This window comes from Drosophila arizonae, chromosome X (genome assembly GCF_054131065.1).
Source record: "Drosophila arizonae isolate 15081-1271.41 chromosome X, UAZ_ARI_1.0, whole genome shotgun sequence".
Taxonomy (NCBI): Eukaryota; Metazoa; Arthropoda; class Insecta; order Diptera; family Drosophilidae; genus Drosophila; species Drosophila arizonae.
In genome coordinates, this window is record NC_142927.1 from 18,276,983 (window position 1) to 18,298,804 (window position 21,822).

General features: G+C 39.0%; 3 protein-coding genes across 3 annotated transcripts; 2 read left to right on the forward strand and 1 right to left on the reverse strand.

Moving 5' to 3' along the window:
- The first annotated feature begins 415 nt into the window (after positions 1-415).
- Positions 416-12,953, forward strand: Hk (potassium voltage-gated channel subfamily A regulatory beta subunit hyperkinetic). The gene is made up of 8 exons (XM_089473239.1): positions 416-871; positions 7,767-8,625; positions 8,809-8,855; positions 9,558-9,876; positions 9,946-10,073; positions 12,136-12,473; positions 12,534-12,752; positions 12,815-12,953. The coding sequence occupies exons 2-8, from the start codon at positions 8,072-8,074 to the stop codon at positions 12,914-12,916; spliced, it is 1,707 nt and encodes a 568-aa protein (XP_089329365.1). The 5' UTR covers positions 416-871; positions 7,767-8,071; the 3' UTR covers positions 12,917-12,953.
- Positions 12,954-13,135: 182 nt separating this feature from the next.
- LOC149267973 (uncharacterized) lies at positions 13,136-14,809 on the forward strand. The gene has a single exon (XM_089473229.1). It carries the CDS (start codon positions 13,136-13,138, stop codon positions 14,123-14,125), a length of 990 nt encoding a protein of 329 aa, XP_089329355.1. The 3' UTR covers positions 14,126-14,809.
- Positions 14,810-15,811: 1,002 nt separating this feature from the next.
- LOC108618822 (enoyl-CoA delta isomerase 2) lies at positions 15,812-21,203 on the reverse strand. Its single transcript, XM_089473245.1, has one exon. It carries the CDS (start codon positions 20,883-20,885, stop codon positions 20,058-20,060), a length of 828 nt encoding a protein of 275 aa, XP_089329371.1. The 5' UTR covers positions 20,886-21,203; the 3' UTR covers positions 15,812-20,057.
- Positions 21,204-21,822: the final 619 nt, after the last annotated feature.

The following is a 21,822-nucleotide window of genomic DNA, read 5'->3' on the forward strand; positions in this document are numbered from 1 at the left end:
TTTTATTGTTTTTTTCATTTCTTTCATTCCACTTTTTCCTTTCTTTTTTTTTTTTTGCGCTGCTGTTACAAATAACACGTGCATTTAGCGTTGTCGTCGTTTCGATGCCAATGCCGCTGCCTCTGTCGCTGCCATCGCCGTCGCACTCGTTGTCGTCGCCGTCGTCTTTACCGTTGCCCGAGATGCCCGTCGTCTTCTCAATTCGCCCGCTTCTGTTGTTTTCTGATATTTATTCGCCAAGATGCCTCCGCATTGCTGCGCTGCCCCGCTGCTAGGCTTGTTCGTGTGTGTTGTGACCATTGTGCCAGGTCGGTCGGTCGGTCGGTCGCTTGGTCGGTCGGTCGCCTGGTCGGTCGGTCCGCTTTCTGCCTTTTGCTTTATGCTTGCTGCCTCTGTCACTGCCAGCGTATTCGCCATTTTCGCTTTGCTGTTTTCGGCTAGCGGGCCAAAATATTTTGTCTTTCGCCTGTCGACTTCATTGCGGTGTTACGTGTTCCGCGTGTCAGACGCAACGAATGGCCACGGCGCGCGGCTAAAGCGGCATAAAAACAAATAAACCAAACAACAACAATAGCAATAATAGCAACAACAACAACAACACAAAGCAACAACAAAATAAACAATTTAAAGAATTGAAAAAGCGAACGACAACAATAAAATATTTATTTTAAAATATTGAACATTTGTAGCATAGATATAGTGAATATAGCATAGCAAAAACTGAAACATATGTATGTTTGTATGTATGTATGCAACGTTTATCAAATGTAGTGCTTAAAAAACTGAAATATACATATTTAACTATATACCTACATATATATATATGTATAACATACATATATGCCAGCCAAAGAAACGCACATGCTTATGAGTATGTAACCAATTACACACACACACATATATACGCGTACACAGCACGCAACTAACTGTGAATTGCCCATTAAGTGCCACACTCGCCGAATATTGTTTATTTACATGCACAAATGTATGTATATAAACATATGTGGATATATGAATGCATACTATATAGCCATATATCTGCATGTACCGATTACATGTCAACTGCTATTCAGCCCCCCATCGAAATTTGTTTGTGTTTGTTTGCCTACGTAACTTTGTTGCAATTTACTTTTGGCTGCCATCCAGCTGCTCCGTCTCTGTCTCTGGCGCTGGCCTCCTTTTCGGATGCTGCGAGCATCTTTAAGGAGTTGTGCTAGCTCTGGGGCATAAATACCTGGTGACACGTGCCGGCAGCCCATGTGCGCGAAGCAGCTGTTGTCTGGAAGCCAACTGGAGCTCGACTTTTAAATAAGTTTATTTATTTTTTTGTAATTTTTTTCAAAGTGCTTAAGTGTTTTGTTTTGTGTGCGTGTCTAAGCCAATTACGAAACAGTTTATAAAGAAAATATGCAGATATATGCAAAAATATGCCTATATATGGTATATATACATATATATTCATTGTGCGTTCTACTGATCTCCAGTGACGACTTTCTGCTCTAACGGGCAACACATGCGTGTGTCATTGCGCCTGTGCCGCATGTGGCAAGTGGCATGTGGCATGTGGCATGTGGCATGTGGCATGTGGCATGTTGTCGCAACATGCTCAACATTCAGTTAGTGCCAGCCAGACGCGCAGCAGCTGCTGGGAATCCAATTCAGAGTACCAATACCACCAAGGTTTCACAGCAAGCTATCCTTAACTAGCTCTAAGCTGAAAAACAAACAAAAAATGAAAAGAAAAGAAAAGTGTTTTCCTTATTATTGTTATTTGGGCTCGCATGTTGTGTGCTGACTCCGCTCAGGGCCAAAGCTCTAGCTGTAGTTGTTGCCAATCAAATTGTGATTATTGTCTGATGCTTATTTGACTACACACACACACACACACTAACACACTTACATACAGCCATGCAACATTGACATTGTGCCCCGGCTCTAGCCAAGCTGATTCGCTGTTTGCTGTCGTGTCATTTGATCTTTTTTGGTCAGAGGGTACATGACAGGCATTTGAATGCTTAGAATGTTGCATGCCACACGGAATATGCGTGTTGCGATCAACGGGGAAAACGAAATGCTTAAATTTCTTTATCGATTGCACTCGACTCGAGAGCAAACAGAGCAAATATACTATATATACTATATATGATATATATATACATATATAACAGTCATGTAGACTGATTAATTTCACAGTTGTTTCCATTTCATATTTCAACAACAACAACAAAAGCAACAGAAGTAGCTTTATGCATACGACAGGCCAATTTGCAGTCACAAAGGACACCTCGAATGCGGCATATCGACCGCAGAATGCGGTTCCATTCATTTGCACACACACACACATACACAGACACAGATACACTTAAAAACATTCGCATTTGGGTATTTATTTTATTATTTATACACGTCAACTACGTGCTGCGACTAAGTTAACCAAAGCAAAGCGCCTGGGCCTCAAAGGAGCCCCCAAGGCAAATCACGTCCCCATCTGCTCACTCTGACTCCTTGAACTTAATTACGGCTGTGCGAGTGCGTAGCCAAATCATGTACACATCTACATACACACATGCACACATACACTTTAACAATGTATTATATATTTATAGCAAACTAATGCAACTGGGGCATCAATTTCATTTGCAAAGCACTTTACAACACTGCACGTGTTAAGCGCACAACAACAACCACAACGACCACAACAACAACAACAACAACAACAACAGCAACAATAAAAACGAACTCAAAATAACGCGGCTTGTAAAGTGTCGCAATACAAACATATAAACTGTATCCATAAACAATGAGCGTGTGTTTGTGTGTGTGTGTGTGGGTGTGTGAACTATTTTCAGCATCACAAGTCAAGGACTCGGTCGAGAGGGAGGCATTGCGGTATCTCAGCCGGTGCCATGCTGTCCGGCGTACCATGTCCGTGTCCGTGTCTGTGTCCGTGTCCATGTCCGTGGCAGCTGCAACGAAGTGCATAAACATAAAATTGCATTTATTCTTTTCTCTCATTTCCGCTCGTTTTCGTTTTTTTCTTCTCTCTCTCTCTCTCTCTCTCTCTCCTTTCTCTCTCCTTCTCGGTGCTCTGTTGTTGTTGCTGCCGTTAGGCCGAAAAATCTATGCAGCTGCGGAGGATTTATGTAATTGCGGACTGTGCGGTTGCAGTTGTCAGAAGCAGCCAACCAGCCAACCAGTCAGCCAGTCAGCAGGAGTAGGCCCCAAACTCACGATTCATAAGCCAAATGTGTCAAAGCAAGGCTAAGGATGGCTATATATAGTATAGATTGTATATATATATATATATATATATATATATATATATATATATATATATATATATATATATATATATATATATATATATATATATGTGTGTTGCTCACATGACTGCATATAAGCGCGCAGCTGAATCAGATAATCCCCAATGAGACAATTTAAGTGCTTAACAAAATCAATAAATGGACTGTTTTCTTTTTTGATGCACACACACACACACACACACACACAAATAGATGCTCACTCTGTCACACACACACACACAAATAGATGCTCACTCACTCACACACACACACACACACACACACACACACACACTGCCGCACATCTGTCACAAAATCTCCAACATTGGCAATTTACTATAGCATACATATGGGCGTCACGGCTGCTAAGCTACAAATAATTGTCTCTAATGCCGCATTATACAAGAGTAACCAAATCGACAGCTGAGATAAGATAAGCTCGCACTCTCAGCCAGCGCTAAAGCTAGCTAAAGTGCCAAACACTCATTATTATCTAATCAGATAAAGCGAAGCGTACAATTACACGCTGATGATTGAGCGAGCTTCAGTGCCTCGGACATTGGCCTCATTAGAGTAACGGAACTTACACAAGTGAAGGAAACTAGTTTGCAAATATTATACATATATTATATAAACAATACATATATTATACGATATATAAAATTATTTATTGATTGCGCAGTTTGTTTATCGCGAAAGCCGTTTCAAATCTAAACAATTTTAAAAAATTAATAGAAATGTAAACAATCAAATAAATAAAATAAAGTAAAATAATAGATAATAGATTTTTTAAATAGATTTTACTTTATTTTATTTATTTGATTTATTACATTTCTCCTATTTATATTATTTATTGTACTTACTTCATTTATTTTATTTACTTTATTTACTCTAATTATTTTGTTTATATTACTTAATTTTATTTTTTACTTATTTACAAACTTGTTTTTCAATCGCCCTTTGACATCGATTTTGAACATTTTGGCCTTCGGCTTGGCCAAAAACAAAATGCAAAAGGCAAAATCTTGCCTCGCAGAATGAATATTTAAATATGTTTCGCAACCTTTGTATGGGAAACACGGCACTACATGGATTTCATGCTGCAACGATTTCTTTTCCCACTGAGTTTTCAATTAGCGCATTGTTTTGCCCAACCTAGGCATGAATTTTTAAATATTTAACTGTCGTTTCACAAAGTTTGAATGTTTCGCAATCACTCGCAGTGCAGTTGATGCACTCTATTTACTCTATTTATACGCAATTTGCTTGTGCATTTTGTTATACATGTGTATAACAGTGAGTGAAAAACTTGCATACAAAAAGGATTGAAAAAATATCGCAGAGTATCAGCTGTGGGTTTAAAGTACTTAAGCTTAAAGCATATTAAAAAATAAAATATTTCTTTCTTTTATCAATAAAACTAGCTTTATAGGATACAAAATGATTTGGTATTAATTTTTTAATTTAATTTCTATGGTTAGCCACGGGCTTCCTCATTAGTTACGCTATACAAAAGATTAAATGAAATGAACAGCATCATAGCTGCCAAATAACTGTTGACCGTTTCGCAATGTCGCTCGATGATGTCTTTCACTCACACTCTGAGAAAGCACTCAGAGCATAACCGATTGCATCGGTTCGGTCGACGGGCTCGCTCGCGATCGGCTCGTAACCGTTTCGCTTTGTTTTGTCTCGCTCTGGCTCAGCTAGACTCTCTGTTCGCCGCCCGTTTGGTAGAGTTAAATGAAGCAAACAGTCCTTTGTGTATGTATTGGTATGTATGCGAGACTGTGTTTGCTAAGCATATCAACTGCGTACGTGAATTGCATGTGTATGTAATTGTGAGTATTTGAGTATTTGCCCACTTACTGAATCCCATTGAGCGAACGTCAATCGTGTCTCTCCCTTGACGATGTTCGTTAAAAGAGCATAACACGAATCGTTCAACGCAAGGCGCTTAATAGAAAAGAAAAACAAACAGAACCGAAGTCTCCTTCTAAGAGCGAGAGCGAGTGAACATGATTTTGTTCGGTTGACCGAGCGAGCGGAGCATAAGGCATCCAACTTGTAACAGTTATTTGCAAGCTAAGCTGAAGACTTCTGTAGGCAATGGATTACTCTACAAGTTGATATTAATTTTATGCAATCTCTAACTAATAAAATAATACAAAATAAATGAATATTTGCAAGCTGGCCCAAAAATGATGATTGTACATGATAATCGAAAAATGTAATAATAATAATTATTATTAAATAATGTACCTTATTTTAATGTATATTCAAATACTCCATTAGCAAATTTAAACAAATTTATTATATTATTATATTCAACATTCACTTCTGCAAAGGCTCGCTCCAACATCAGCTAACCTAGTTCTCTCTATTTTCCAATACTAAATCAAAGTTTCGATATACGTATGCATATACATATGCATATTATTTATAAGCAAGATTAAATAAATCTATACGCTGATTGCTTCGAGGCACATGACGAACGTGCTGTGCGTACAATTTGATTGCCAAGTACGGCAATTAAAAATTTATCAACGATCGGAACACGCTGTTGAGCTGCCTAATGCACTTCCTGCAGCTGCGGCTATAAAATCAATAAATGCGAATGATGTGAGTTATATGTGGCTCAGATTTGTGGCCAACCAATTTGTGTGCTCACCCTCTGTGTGTACCCTTTCCCGCAGCGAAGGTCAGGCCACCAGCTGGCGGTGGGTCTGCGGGTCTGTGGCTTCGCGGTCGACGGTCGGCAGGTCGGTGCTAATAAAAAATTAGGCATTGGGCTTTAGGCAAAGTCAATGCTGCGCCTGGGTCATAATGTTTGTAGCTGTGTTTTTTTTTTTTTTTTTCTATTTTTTTGTATTTTTGCTTAATTTGCATTTGGGGTTCCTCGTTCCGTGTGTTGCGTGACCAGCCACGTGAACTGGCCTATGTCGCGACCCTGGGTCCCGAGCTAACGTTGGCTTGCGGGTCACGTTTACAGCTGTTTTTTTTTTTTCAGCTCATTTCACTAAAAAAACAAACAGAAAGAAAATCTAAGCAAAAAAGTTTACCTCGTGTCATCATTGATCAAGGGTTCACAAGATGTTGCCAAATTTATATGTTTTAAGTATAACTTCAATTGAATGATTGACTCAAATGAACTAGCAAATTTTTATGTATAATCAGGAAGTCATCAGCAACAGATATTCTATATCTTATCAGCGTGATCATTCTATTGACTTGCTCAGCTGTTCATGAAGTTTCAGTTCTATCAAACGATTCAAATCAAAAAATTCTATACCCAAACTTGGGATTAGCAACTCCACAGTCAATTCAATCGACTTAAAATTCCAAATTCTGTTATGAGTCGTTAATGAAGTACAGAGCTAATTTAAAAAAAAATATTAATTAATTAAAAATTAACAATATCTAACTATACGATTGAACTGGTTCATTCAAGTAATCTAAAACTCACAACTTTTGTATAATGGCAATGCTAAGAAGCTGCTCTACTCTAACAATGACTATTGTGAACTAGAGAAGAGAACTTGTTTATCACAAAAAAGGAAAAAAATACCAATTCTTCTATAAATACTGCATAACAGTTCTGAATTATGAAAAACAAAAAATGAAATTGAGCTACAAGTCATAATTCCTGTATGCATAGTACATAAACTACCCAAAAGATCTGAACTAGCTCATAAATTGAGCTAATTCACATATCCAATTGACTTTGTTTATCAAATATAACTTTGGTATTCGAATCGATGTAGAATTGGCAAATTATCTGCTATCTGCGAATCATTCATGAACTTGACAAAGTCAATTAAGTAAGTTAAATCGTTAAATCGACTATTCTAGACAAATGTCTACAAGGACTTACACTGTGATTATCGTCCTGCTCCACTGACATGCCACTTCAGCATGCCAATTGCTGAATCCTTGTCCATTCAACTGGTATTATTTGTGTGTAAGTAAGTAAATCAAATGTTTGTTGTTTCCTTGGCACGTCCGTTTGTTTTTCGTTATTTTTTTTTTTCTCTGATTCTTTTTTTTGTGGTTCCATGTTAGTTGTTGGTGTCATGAACTTTGACCCCATTGCTGTAACGGCCTTTGTGAGAGCCCAGTGGTTCTGGTTGTGGTTGTGTTTACAGTTTCCCATTGTTTCGCATTGAATGGACACAATAACAATGGCTGCCGACACTTTACAGCTATTCGGCACAGCAACTAAATACCCTGGAATTATCGAATCTCGATCTTGAAATGTTATTTGTGAATTTGACTTAGAATTAGACAATTTTATCATTGATTGGATTACAAAAGTTGTTATAACTAAAACCAAATGGCCTCTGTGTGTGCATATGTGTATGTGTATGTCTCTCTCTCTCTCTCTCTCTCTCTCTCATTCTAAAACAAAGTTTGTGCGTTTCGTTGAGCTGTGGCTTAATGCGTTTGCTTCCGTCTATATTATAGTATCCAAAGCAACAAATATTTGACTGGACTTGCCTTAAAGTAGCAGCGACAGCTAAAAGCTGCTGTGAAACATTCAAATTGTGATTATTAGTCAAATTTAAGCAAATTAGTGTACAAATCGATTAAATAATTAAGACAACAACAACAACAACAACAAATCAATCAACGAAAACTGCAGCCAAAACAAACCAAACCAAACCAAACCAAACCAAACCCAAAGAACCAGCTAACTATCAAGCATTACAATAATGGAATCCATTTAGTGTTAAACTAAACGTAAGAAAGCGCTAGAGGTAAAACACAAGATGTCCATGGTATGCAGTCTGAATGGCGATGGCGGCCAGCCGACGAGCAACAACAGCAATACGAACACGAACCCAAACACGAACACAAACACGAACACGAATGCGAATGCGAATCCGAATGCGAATGCGAATGCAGCAAACACAAATTCAAATACAAACGCAATGGCGTACGATTATGGGCAGCAGCAGAGCTCGGCCGATGTGCCCAATGCCAGCACGCCGCTGCTGCTGGGCCACGAATCGGGCGGCGCGGCCAGCGGCGATGTGGGCAATAGCGGCACAGCCATAACGGTACTGCAGCCGCCTGCTATGATTGGCACAGCGGGCTATGCGACGACGACAGCGGAATCAGCTGCGCTGGCGGCAGCGGCAGCGCCAACGGGCGAAACGATGCTGAGCCTGAATAGCGGTACTTTGAGTGTGTCGGGCGGCATGGTGCTGCCCGGCACACTGAATTTCGTGATGGGCGCCGCAAGCGCGCAGACAAGCAACAACGACAACAACAACAACATGGATAATGCGAGCGATGACTCGAACCCGGTGACCATTTACAGGTAATGCATGCAAAGGGCAGCCGCTTGAACCGAACTGCCTCTCGATAGCAGCACTAGGGGTGTTCACTATTAAGCCGAACGAAATTATAAACCAATCTAGATTTATCACTCTAATGATTAATTGTGATTTAATCAGGAATTTTCATAGTCAAATTTTAATTGAATATCATTTTCGTTTTGCAGGTGCCGGGCTCCGATAGCGTCGCTCGACTGCATGGAGGAGTTCAGTGGTACGGGCGGTCATCTTGATTTCGGTATCGAATTTCTCACTATTATATAACCTTATAATTTTTTGTTCTTTTAGTTGAATACTCTTCGATTGCTTGGCTTGTTGTATTTTGATCCATAATTACAATATATAAACACAAATACATACACACATCACAGACGTACGTCCAGCACCCTAACTCTTGACTCTAGTGGTGCACGCGTGTTGAGCATTGAGACCGTTCTCTCTCTGTCTCTCTCTCTCTGTCTCTCTCTCTCTCCACGATCACGATCAAGCTTTGATTCTGAAACCGGCACGAAACCCGTTTAGTGGAATATCTATATACATATATATACCTGTATATATGTATACCTTATATATATATATGTATAAATATTTGCATGCACCGTTCGAATTTGGATTTGAATTACCAATCGATTCTACAGTTCATATATATAGATGTTATATGAAAGTATTTCCGATTATTTTGTTTGCAAGGAGTTCTTGTGCTCTGAAAGTTGTTGGGTTCCCGAGTTTAAGTTCTTCTATTTGCTGATTGTGCACGTGTTTTGTTTTTGGTTCTATTGTTTTGTGTCTTTGTTTTTCTTTGGTAATGGAATCCGCTAACAATGAAATAATTTCCCGCCGCATGCTTACCGCACCCAATCCGTACCCGAACCCCGACAAACTGATCGCTCTCTGGACCGACTGATTGCCCTCATAGGCCGTTCAATAAGCCTCGGCTCGAATCCGGCGCTGCCGCTGCGGCACGGCTCGACGCCGACGCCGGGGTTGCGGTACAAGAATCTGGGCAAGAGCGGCCTGCGCATCTCGAACGTCGGCCTGGGCACTTGGCCGGTCTTCTCGCCGGGCGTCAGCGATGAGCAGGCCGAGTCCATACTGAAGCTGGCCATCGACAGCGGCATCAACCTCTTTGACATCTCCGAGGCGCACTCCGAAACGGAGATCGGAAAGATATTGCAGCGCACCGGCTGGAAGCGCACCACCTATGTGATCACTACCAAAGTGTACTGGAGCACCAAGTGAGTGCCCACTGCTACGCACAATGAGCAATGATCAATGGTTATCTCTATGCTTAATGTCCTCCACAGATCCGAGGAGCGAGGCCTCTCACGCAAACACATCATCGAGTGCGTGAGAGCCAGCTTGCAGCGCCTGCAGCTGAACTACATCGATATTGTCATCATTCACAAGGCCGATCCCATGTGTCCAATGGAAGGTGGGTAGTCTTAGCTTACCTAATGCTGACATAGATGCTATGTCCATAACTGTATATGTCTAACTTGCTTGAAGCCCATTTGCTAACTGAAGCTAAGGAAACCTTAAGGCATTTAAGTTGGCAATCTAAATTTTTGTTTTGAAACCAAAATCGGCCTTTAATTCCGAGCTTGATTTTAATACCAACCCAGTATTTCAATATATATTTCAAATTATATTTTTAATTTTTTTTTAATTTCTCTATTTTTTGACAACAGATAGAAATTTTTAATAGAAAACATAGTCAGAGCTAGCTTAAATTTAGTAGTACCTCTATAAAGGGAACTAAAGTTCATTTTATATATACATATGGCGGAGGGTACTAGAAACTCTCTGTCTCACATGCTGATATCAAATTTTGCTCAAACAAGCAGTCAATATAGGCATATTTAAACCTATTTGTAATATATACCTATACATAATACTCTCATAATATAATACAAATACTTTTAATATATTAATATTTAATTAAATAATAAATAACTCTATAAAAAGTCTATATATTAACATTAAGAACTGCAAGTTATATTCCTTCAATAACTAAACATTTCTTATATAAATTTTATCTCAATATGTACACGTTTCTATATTATATCATTTATATATATACATCTCTTTCTATCACTGACAATCTCTATATGACAATCTACTGACACCGATACCTAACTATGTATATTTATGTCTTGGTGTATAGCTCTGCACCTCTGTTAGTTGTTAGCCTATATTTATGCCTTTTTATCCGTAAAGATCCACATTTGTTATTTATGCCTATATACAATATTTATTATGCTATATGCTTATATTATTCTATATCTTAACTTATGCATAGAGATAGCTATGCCTATTTTTATGACTGCATCGTTTTACTGTGCATCTTTTTGAAATATGTCGTATCATTATTTTAGCTTCATTTGTTATATTTGTGCCAACGTATAGCAAAAACAATTTTTACTATTTATGCCTATTTTTATACCTAAATCATACCAATTGTATGCCTATCTCTATACCTTTATTATACTCATTTCATTATATTTCTTTTTATGCCATTTAAGATATGCCTATTTTATAGCTATTTTATGCCTAATTATACTTCTCTTCATGGCATTTATGCCTATTTTATACCTATTTTATGCCTATCTCTATACCTATTTTATTATATTTCTCTTCATGCCATTGATATCACTTATGCCTTTTTTGTACCTTTTTATACCAATTTTATGCCTAGTTCTATGTCTAATTAAATTTCTCTTAATGCTATTTATGCCATTTATGCCTATTTTTGTACCTATCTTACATCATTTTTATGCCTATTTAATTAAATTTCCCTTCATGCTATTTATATAATTTATGCCTATTTTTATACATATTGTATACCAATTGTGTGCATACCTTTATACCTATTTATACCCTTTTCATTCTATTTCTCTTCATGCTATTTATGCCATTTATGCCTATTTTTGTACCTATCTTACATAATTTTTATGCCTATTTAATTAAATTTCCCTTTATGCTATTTATATATAATTTATGCCTATTTTTATACATATTGTATACCAATTGTGTGCATACCTTTATACCCATTTATACCTTTTTCATTCTATTTCTCTTCATGCTATTTATACCATTTATGCCTATTTTTGTACCTATCTTACATCATTTTATGCCTATCTTTATACCATTTTTATGCTCATTTAATTAAATTTCCCTTCATGCTATTTATTTAATTTATGCCTATTTTATACATATTTTATACCAATTTTGTGCATATCTCTATACCTATTTTATACCTATTTAATTACATTGCTCTTCATGCATACAACTTACTTTGATTTATACCTAATTGTATGCCCAGTTTTATACCTATTGCAAGTGCATAGTATTATTACGTATTGTATGTATATATGTGTATATATCACTGCTCATCTCTATCTTGTCTATATATTTATGCCTTTCCCATGTGAAGCCTTTACCAATGCCAAGCTACATTTATGCCTATCTGTATCGCTGACCCTTACTTGCAGAAGTGGTGCGCGCCATGAGCTATGTCATCCAGCAGGGCTGGGCCATGTATTGGGGCACGGCCAGGTGGTCGCAGGTGGAGATAATGGAGGCCTATACCAACTGCCGGCAGTTTAACTGCATCACACCGATTGTCGAGCAATCGGAATACCACATGTTCTGTCGCGAGAAGTGCGAGCTGTATCTGCCCGAGATGTATAACAAGATCGGCGTAGGCCTGATGGCCTGGGGCCCCTTGTCGATGGCGCTGAGTGACACACAGAACGGGGACAAGCTCTTCCTGCCCAAGGGCTCGTTCAAGACGAAGAGCTTCTCGTGGACGGAGGACGAGATCAATCGCAATGTGAGTAGAGTGGAATCGCCGCCAGTTGTGGCAGCCCACTAAATGTTGCCTCTCGTCCAGGCCGCATTGTCGCCGCAGGGCAGCTGGGGCAAGGATCGCATCGAGGAGGGGCGCCGACACTGCGACCGGCTGCGCGACTTGGCCGCGCTGGCCGAGAAGCTCGGCTGCAGTCCCACCCAGCTGTCGATCGCCTGGTCGCTGAAGCACGAGCCCGTTCAGTGCCTTCTGCTGGGCGCCACCTCGGCGGAGCAGTTGCATCAGAGCTTGCAATCGCTGCAGGTGAGTCGACACTCAGCTAGACCCATCGTACGTATGCATATTAATGGTGGCATTCAATACAGCTGTTGCCGCGCCTCTCGTCGAGCGTGATGCTGGAATTGGAGCGGATACTGGAGAACAAGCCGGTGCGACCGCCAATGATATCGACACTGGCGCTTCGGTGACAATCAGCCTGCCCGCAGGGTCCGCTTAGCCTGAGCGGCGGCGGGCCCTGCGGCGCCGATTCGCCCAAGCACGAGGAGGAGGCGTTCATTGAGGAGGCAGATGCCAAGGAGGCTGCCAAGCAGGGTTTCTGTGTTATTCAGTGACGAAAGGAGTCCTTAGATAATGATAATAAATTTTTGAAAGTGATTAGCAGTAAAACTAGCCTAAGTAGCAATACTATGACAACAACAATAAGCAAGCACGAGGTGCAGCAGCAACAACAACAGCAACAACAACAACAACAACAGCAGCAACAACAGCAACAACAACAGCAACAACAACAGCAGCAGCAACAGCAACCGCACCAAATGCAACATTATCAGCAGCTAGCCATTGCAGCCGCAGCTGAGCCATCGAGTGGATCAAGTGGCGTGCCGGAGCATCCCGATGCGCTCAACAACAATGACATCCCGACTGCAGCCGGCGACCATCTGGAGGCGAGCTCGACCAAGGGCCAGAAGCGACGCTCCCTGCTCAACTTCAAGTCCTTCGACTTTCACATCAAGACGCTCTACAGCGGCCTGCGCACCCCGGGCGCTGCGGGGGGCAGCGGCGCAGCTGGCCACCGGACGGAGGCGCAGTCGCGCTCAGCCTCGTTGGGCGGCGGCGGCGCCAGCCTGGCCGGAGTGGGGCCGGCCAACAGGCGCATTCCGCCGCATCTGCGCATCGAGGCCGTCGACGGCGATCCGCTGGAGGAGCAGGGCCAGCCGGAGTCCGCGAAGCTGCTGCTCGACTATTCGCAGTCACCGTTCACGCCGCGGCACAACTCCAGCAGCCTGTTGCTGCCCTCAATGGACCCCTATGCCGGCTGCTCCTCGCTGTCGCCGTACTATCTGTCGCCCTACATGATAGCCGGCAGTGGGGCTCGTGGTGCTGGTGCTGGTGCGGGTGGTGCGGCAGCTGGCCGAACGTCCGCCGAGGATGTCAATGCGGGCATCCGTCGCTCCTCCACCTCGGACATTGTGTCCTGTCGCCGGCGCGGCTCGACCAGCAGCAACAGCAGTCGTCGGCCCAGCACCTCGGATCTGCTGCGGCGGGCGCGTGAGCGTCGCGGCAGCGAGGCGCGCATGGGGCGCAGCGTGTCGCACAGCGGCATGCGCGGCGGTCTAGGGGGCGGAGCCGGCGGGCCGGGCGGCATGGGTGGCAGGCGTACGAGCATGGCATTCTAGATACAACAACAACAACAACAACAACAACAACGACAACCACTTCGCTGCAAATCGAACAAATCAGCTGACAAATGGCGCTTATGAATTTTTACTAACTAACTAACACACACACACGTAGATATACCCAATAAATAACAACAACAACAACATCATTATGTAAGCAGTTTTTTTCCAGAACCGCAAACACTTTAAGTACTTATATACGACTATGTATACCTACAAAAACAAAAATATGTAACACGCTAAACGAAACAAAAACAACAAAAAATTTACAAAAATGCAAAAATGAGAAAAAAAAAACAATTTAACAAAAATCATTTTCATCAAACTCCAAAAAAAATAAACAACCAATTTTACACACAGTTCCTTCCACATCACGGAGAACTTGTTTATATACATCTATATATATATATACATACATATATGAACTATATAACTAAATGCTTCTCTTGCTCGTGCCCCAATTTTTGATGACAATATTAGATCCTAACTGTAAACCAAGGAACACTGCTCTTAACGTTTGGTTCATTTTGTCTAGGATGCGCTTTACAATTGCTTTACAACACACACACATGTGCACGAAATACACACACACACACTCACACAGACACATTTTTAAGAACATAAAACTTATGTGAATGCTCATATCAAATTAAAAAAAAAAAAAAAAAATAGAAAAAAAAATACTGAAGCTTTTTTATTAGCTAATAAATTAACAAAAACAATTGTTGGCAAGCAACAAACTGCATCAGATTAATAAAATATATATATATATATAAAAAACAACAAAAAAATATATAAATTTTAGCTAATAATGAAAACAATTTAAATCAAATCTTATAGACATACTCATTACGTAGTTAAACAAATCAATTTAAATCTAAAAAGCAACAACAAAAAATTAAAAGATAAAATTAAATCAAGAAATTTTTTTCCCAAAAAAAAAAAAAAAAAAAAAAAAAAAAAAAAACAATGAACAAAAGATTTAAACAAATGCCTTTTATTAAAAAGAAGAACAACAACAAAAGTTTATATTTTAAATAAATAAAAACGAAATAATATGAAAAGCCAATAATTAAATTGTTATCAAATTTGCCTCACACACACACACACACACACACACACAGACACAATTTTGCAGCCTTAAGATAAACTTATGCATTGATTAGATATATAATTAGCAATATATGCGTATATACAGCGTATACATAATGCATATTTACAACTACATACACACACAGACACACATACACACACACACACAAATATATGTATATACATATATATAGTTTATCATTCAAGTACATAAAGTCTTTTCACATACGGACTGTGATTTCACGTAAAGTAAAATATACATGCATACATATGTATATATATATGTATGTGTACATATAATAATAAATAAATATATATATACATATATACATAAATAAATATAAAATCATAAACTAAACCAATGCAAATAGTTTAAAACATTTTAGCAATAATCGAAAATGAATTAGCGAATACATATATACATATATATGTATATATATATATATACAGACATATACATTTTGCTTAGCTGAATAAGAGTTAAGAATTATTGAAATATTTAAAGATTAACAACATTTATATTATGTAGAGAACACAATGAGAGAAGGTGGCTAAAACCGTTCGACACTTTGTATTCACAATTAAAATGCGTTTGCGTTTGCCTTAACAACTTAACAGATAACAACAAGTATATACATACATGCATATATACATATATATAGAGATATATCTGGCATACATGAACAATTAATGCAAACGAAATCAGAATTGTTATAGCATCTACATATATATATATGTACATATATATATAGCCTATGTATATACATATGTATGTAGTTAAGTCAGGCCGGTTTCCTCAATCCTCAGTTGAATTACGGTTGAGCTGCCTGATTCGCTATCCTTAATGCTAACTGGTGCTTGAGAGATCGTGCCTAATCAACAGAACAAAAACAAAAACAACAAAAAAATAAAAATAAAAACCAAAAATAGAAATTCATGAAGAGGAATATATACATATATGCAATACCTTATGTAATCGATGGAGAGTAACAATTAGTTAAACAAATCAGATAATGTACTTTTTTAATTACCTTAAGTAACATAACATTTGCATTTTTTGTAGTTAATCCGTCCTCAGTAACGGCCAACAGACAACAAAAGTGCGACAAGCGAGTGCTCGCCTAGCGAATACCCTGTACCCAATGCACAGTTTCTCACCTTCTTCCGTCTCTTTCATTTTTGTGCTCAACTGAACGACAGCCGCTTCGCCAGACAAGCAAAGAGTAACAAGAAAAGTAAATAATAACACACACACACACACAGAGACACACACACACACACAAGATATATTCATAGACCGTAGTGCATCCAAAATATTAATAATACGTATTTCATTGCAAAAAGGCAAATAACTTAATATTTTATTACATTACGAAAATATATTACAAATTGAAGTTAGAAATGATTAAAAAAGAAAAACATACAAAAATCCCTTCTAGAATTTGCAATATGAAAGGCAACTAGACTGGCAGATGGCAAATAAGTAGCTTTATGGACTCATAATAGGTATAAACTGATATATATGTATAAATATATATATAAATATATAATTTATAGTTAAGCGAAACTGATCAATAGCCTGACACGTCTATACACCCGCTAACAGCAATAACAGGGTATGCATAGAGGACATTCAGCGTCAATTTAAACCACATAGAGAATACGATAAACCGCACTCACGCATGCCGCCGCAGCTGATGTAGGATACCCTGTGCCCCCCTCACACATCACCCGCAATCATACTGCCCAGGCAATGTGAAGATATATGTATATCGATTATGTGTATCGATTTATATGTATATAGATATATATGCTGCCTTTTCATAGATATACTTCAGACATCTTTCAGATATTTTGGGTGCAGGGTTTAAGATTTTGTGAGAAAAGAACAAAAGCGTTTATATGCGATACATATGATCGATAGTTGACCATCGATGATCGATGATCGATAGTCAATTATCGATAATCGATGATCGATTCGATCATTGATGATGCCAATGGAAAGCAATAACAAGCGATAGAAAGCATCGGTGAAAAGTTCAACTAGTAAATTAATAAAGCAATACAACAAAATGATTTAAATTTATAAATACTATAAACAAGATAAGAAAAACAAAACAACAACAACAAAACACTTTGATCAACAAATGAACACTAAAGTTAGCGCAGGTGCATTATATAATAAAACTGTTAATTTTTTTTTGTCTGTTAAAGCGTAGCTAGTAATACTATAAATAACAAATTATGAATAAATCTAAAGAAAAATCGAACAGTTCATCAAATGCCAACTGTAGCAAAAAAAAAAATAAATAAATAAATAAAAATAAAATTAAATTAAATAAATAACAAAATGTAACAGAAAAGTATTAACAAATTGCGGCATACGACAACAACAACAACAGCAACAACAATATATATATATATATAAATAATACCTAATAATTAATAATTAATAATTAATAATTAATAATTTCTAACAATATGTAAGAAGAAGAGCGCTAGTGAATAATCTAGACAACCAATTTTACTTTACACATGAAAAGTGTTTAAACATATTCAAGCATAACAATAACAAATGAAAATCTAGGTATATATATGTACATACGTATATGTATATATATAATAAAGCCAACAACAATTAACAAAAAAAAAAAAAAAAAAGAAAACAAATGCATTAATATCCAAACAAAATTATTTTCTTATCGAAACTAGCAGTAAAAAAAAAAAATAAATAAAAATATATATATAAAATAAAAAATAAAAAAAAGAACAAATAAAATTGTAGAAAAGAACAACAATAAATTGCATATGCAAAGAAATTTGAAAAAGTAAACAAAGATCATCTCCAAGAAAGGCAAAATAAAAAAAATAAACAAATCAAAACCAAAAGAAAAGAAATGCAACTTTATACTAAGTAAATGCACTTACACTTGTACAAGTATATGTATATGTATATACCTATATATACTGAGTGGCTTGACCAACAGCTTTAAGCTAAGCCAGATCCACTTAGGAAACGAACAAACAAAGGTCAAGCTTAGGAACATTTTAAGCAAGCAACAAATTATCTGAATCATTTAAATGAATAAACTCGCCAACACACATACATCTACACACACACACACACATATATATATATACATATGTATGTATATGCATATATAATTGCTTTTTAAGAATGGCGATGCATACATAAAAGCAACAAATGGAATACACATAGAGCAAAAATCCTTTACACTTCACTTTAAAAACTACATTTAATATTAATAATTCGAAAAGAAAAACAAAACTAAAAAAAAAAAAAAGAAAATGAAAAAAAAAAAAAAACATGGTTATAGCATCAACGGCAATAACACAGCTCAAATTCTGAGAAATTATATAAAAATACAAACTCCTTTCTTTCAATCAAAATGCAAAATGATTTCTCTTCAATCTAGAGCGGAACATAGATCTATAGATCTATAGAATATCTAGGCATATGTATGTATGTCTGTATGGGGTTTATTCAAGGTGGAGTCTCTGCAGGCTGCAGATCGTACCATATCGACATAGGCCTCACTGTATATAATCTTTAGTATAGCTGATCTATAGTATAGCTAAACTAAAATGCTAACTCAGTCAATCTGTAGAGCTGATAATGGTAAGTCTTTATCAAGTGAACAATGGAAGCGATGGTATGGAACGCAAGAGATTGCAGCATCGAAGTCTCGACTGATAAATGGAAAGAGACAACTTGATATCAAACAGACGGCACAGCTAAGCACTCTATAGACGATATATGTAGATATACAAAGATATCTCATGCACAACTTGCATATGGCTTTCGAGTGTCTGGACTGGTTTATGGTATCAGTCGAGTTGACTGCTTGACGAAACAAACATTAGGATTACCTGATTAAGAATGTTTGGCCAAGATTACTGGATTTCTGCATGCAATTCGTTTCTATCTTACTTTATGCTAGCCCACTACCTCTCCCTCTCTTTCTCTCTCTCCCTACCCTATCTCGCTAATTCTTTTACTGCTGCTGGCTCTCTTGCTCTGGTTGTCCGCAGCTCTCTCTCTATCTCCCAAGCTGTGTCTCTCTCTGTTTTTGCATTTCACGTTATTTATTTGCCCCCCTCTCATTGTGTGTCTCTCATATTCCTATTCTCTCCCACTGTCTATCAACCTATTTATGTATTTCGCAATTGTTTCACTTGCCTTTCCATCTCTCTCACTCTCACTCCCTCTCTCTCTCTCTCTCTTTGTTTATAAATCGTCCTCTGTGCATCATTCACTATTCTCTATTCTCTGTTTCTCACCTTTCTTACTCTCTATCTCTCTTAATCCCAGTCAATATTTTCGTCTCTATATTTATTTCTCTCCCTCTGTCTCTCTCTCTCTCTCTCTCTCTCTCTCTCTTACTCTCACTCTCACTCTCTCTCTTCCTTACTCATTCTCCTTCTGTCTCACATTCTCCAATTCAATACACTTCTCTCTGTCTATCATTAATCTGCTTTGTTATTTTTCCTACATCTTTCTCTTTTCCTTTCTCAGCCAATTTCTCTGCTTCGAAAACTCTCCCTGTTCTCGCTCCCTCTCTCGCAATTGTTTTCTCTTTCTATATGCATATGTATCTGCTTTGAAGGCTTTCTCTCTCTCTCTCTCTCTCTCTCTCTCTCTCTCTCTCTCTCTCTCTCTCTCTCTCTCTCTGCCTCTCTCTTTTCCGCATGCGTATTCACTCTCCATGTTTCTTTGATACATTTTTATTTGAACACATTAAAATTATGAAAAAAAAAAAAAAGTTTACCAGGAATATTATCTTAGTGTACCTATTATCTAGGCAATTAGAGGAATTCACAGCTTGCTCCTTCTGGCAAAGGCCATTATTTGGGCTCGATAGGTGGGGCCGAGACGCAGTGCCTCCAGCTGTTCGCACTCGGCGTCCAGGGCGTCGAGCAGCTGCTGGCGCCATGGCTGCAGCAGCAGCTTTTTGGAGCTGCGCAACGAGGCGGCCGGCAGTCGGGAATGCTGCTCCATGCGCCTCCAGAACTCCTGCTCGTCGGTCACCAGGCTGGCGATCATGCCGTGCTGCAGTGCCGCCTTGCCGTCCAGCCGCTCGCCGAACAGCAGCAGCTCCGCTGCCTTGCTGCGGCCCAGCAGCTGGGGCAGCGTCCAGCTGGTGGCGCCCTCGGCGCACAGGCCCAGCTGCGAGAAGGGCATCCAGAACTGGGCCGATTCCGTGGCGTAGATAATGTCGCACAGCGCGCAGATGACAACGCCCAGGCCAATGCAGTTGCCCTGGACCAGGGCCACCAGGACCTTGCGATTGTTGAGCATCTTCTTCACCAGCGACTTCATCACATAGTTCGAGGCGCGAAAGTGCAGGTCCAGTGCCTCGGTGCCGCTCTTCCGCTGGAGCGCGAGCAGATCGGTGAGGTCGTTGCCCGAGGTGAACGCCTTTGCATTGCCCGTCAGCACAACGAGGCTGACCGTCTCGTCCGCATTGGCCACGTCCAAGGCGCGCAGCAGCTCGTAGACGGTGCGACGGCGCAGCGCATTCTGCACCGCCGGCCGATTGAATTGAATCTCCAGGAGCGCACCGCGACGCTCCAATCGCAGCTCCCTGAACGTTTTGAAATTGGCCGTCGGAGTGGCCGGAGCAGCGTTTCCACCTTCACTCATTGCAACGTTGGAGAACAGACTAGTTCACTTCACCTAAGTGTTGAGTGCGGCAAGCGCAGCGCACAAACAGATCGCAGCTACATATGTGCATACACACAGACACACACACATCTACACACGCACACATGTGGCTGGTTATCAACATCGACGCAAAGTCGAGGAGGTCGCTCAGCAGCTATCGCTGATGTTGCTTGATCCAAAGTTCAGTTTTGCAGCAGCAAGAGCAACTTCTTCTTCTGCTTCTCCTTCTCCCTCTCCCGCTGCTTCTCTCTTTCCACTTTCTTTGTCAACTGAATCAACAAGCACAAGAACAACAACTTGCTCCGGCAACACATTCCATAAAAAGAGCTGAACATATTTTGTATTTTGTTATTGAATGGTAAATGTTCTGAGCAGCACCGACCTAGAAATACCCTTTAATTCATGTCGATTAATGGAGCAATAGTAATGCAGCTTAACTAAATTACTTTTTAAGACTTTTTGAACCTTGAGCTATAGCTTGAAATTTTTTAGTTATGAAAAATATGGATTGTTTATACTATAACCCAATTTATCGAACTGGATTTCACAGTTCCATATGATATATGAAGAAACTCGATTTCAGAATTCCACATTAAGGGTATATATTATATTGAACTACGAAATCAGCTGAGTTTCAGCGAGTTTCAGCTGAAATATATTATTATATATGATTATTTATATATTATAGTACTTTTTTATACCCTGAACCCATTATCTATGGAAAATCATTGTTAGGAAAATTTAATTATTGTACACAACAGATGTTTTTCTGAATTATGTATTTATATTTCAAGTTTAAGTTCAATTTTGGCAGAGCCTGAGAAAAGAATCTACATAGTTTATATAATAATATTTGTATTCATTACAAATACAATCTAAATAGCTTATACTAGTTCCTAACCGACTTCAGAGTAGT